Source organism: Austrofundulus limnaeus, unplaced genomic scaffold (assembly GCF_001266775.1).
Source record: "Austrofundulus limnaeus strain Quisiro unplaced genomic scaffold, Austrofundulus_limnaeus-1.0 Scaffold438, whole genome shotgun sequence".
Classification (NCBI taxonomy): domain Eukaryota; kingdom Metazoa; phylum Chordata; class Actinopteri; order Cyprinodontiformes; family Rivulidae; genus Austrofundulus; species Austrofundulus limnaeus.
In genome coordinates, this window is record NW_013952840.1 from 366,544 (window position 1) to 367,829 (window position 1,286).

A 1,286-nucleotide genomic window follows, 5' to 3' on the forward strand; every position below is an offset into this window, starting at 1 on the left:
TTCAGTTTCAAAATTATTTTTCAGTTTCAAAATGTTTTTCGGTTTCAAATCTCTTATTTTCAGTTTAATTTTTTTTTATTTTGAACAAAACTTATGACCCCAGTTTAGCTCCATATAAACTGAAATCATAAAAAAACCTGTCGGGTCACTCAGGATGTCACATCGGCTTCTGTCRTCAAAGTGACAGAGTCCGGTGGTTTGTTTCCTGTGCAGCTGTTGATCGTGTTGCGTGAATTCAAAGGTTTCTGTTTCCCTCACAGCAACTCTGTGGGCCCTTCGTCTTCGTCATCTTCACCGTCCTTCTGCTCGGCTTCTTCGTCTTCACCTACTTTAAGGTGCCGGAGACGAAGGGCCGCACCTTCGAGGAGATCTCAGCAGGATTCCGTCACTCGTCGGGTCAGGGTGCCGACAAGTACTCGGCTCCTGAAGAGTTCAACACCCTGCGGGGTCACGACCCCGACCTGTGAGACACAAACAAACTCTGCGCTTCTCACAGCTGTTCTTTACCTCAAAGTAACTGTGGAAGTTTTTTAACTTTTTACAACATAAAGCATCAATTCATATTTTTAACCACAGATTCATCAAAACAGAGACAAGCAACATGCTCTTAAAATATATTTATGCTTTTTTAATTTAGTGTTCAAATTAATTGTGAGGTCAGTTCTATTCTGGGAGGCGTGGTTACGTGGAAAAATGATGATAAATGAATATCTTACCTGTTTGATAGCTAACTGAATCCCAAAAATTTGGGTCACACTGACGAGCTAATGGCTAGTCTGAACATGTTTAAGACCAGTTTTAATTTAAACTTTGATGTTTTCGTCAGTTTCTCATTTCGTAGTGATTTAAATAAGCAGTCCATAAAGTATTTCTTTAAAAAAACATTTAACCAATAGTTTTTGTTTTAGCAACACGAGTATTTGATTAAATGTTAAGTTTTTAATGAATTATTTTTTTTGTTTTTATTGTCATGAACTGAAAGTTTTTTGTTTGTTTGTTTTAGGCTTCATAGGAAGTAAAAAAACATCTGATATTTCAGAACCTGTGTTTGCTGTGATTAACCTTAACATTTCATTAACTCTTATCTACATTTACATTTTTTATTAGTGTATTTTATATTTTACTAACTATAATGAATCAGATAAATGTTTGATTTGTAAATGAATCTTGCATGTGTGAAGAAAAATCATAACTTCTCAATTTTTGGCTGTTAAAAAAGGATTTTTGTGTTTTAGAAATTTTGTGCCAATGTGTGCCGAGTTACATGTTATCAAACTATATATATA

At 34.9% G+C, this 1,286-nt stretch overlaps 1 protein-coding gene across 2 annotated transcripts in view; it reads left to right on the forward strand.

Moving 5' to 3' along the window:
- Positions 1-1,281, forward strand: part of LOC106529347 (solute carrier family 2, facilitated glucose transporter member 1) — a 6,221-nt gene extending 4,940 nt beyond the window's left edge. For both annotated transcript variants that reach the window (XM_014024747.1, XM_014024748.1), the window contains exon 10: positions 261-1,281. In XM_014024747.1, the coding sequence (XP_013880201.1) occupies positions 261-467 (207 nt within the window). In that variant the 3' untranslated portion in view covers positions 468-1,281. The remainder of the gene's footprint in view (positions 1-260) is intronic.
- The last annotated feature ends 5 nt before the right edge of the window (positions 1,282-1,286 follow it).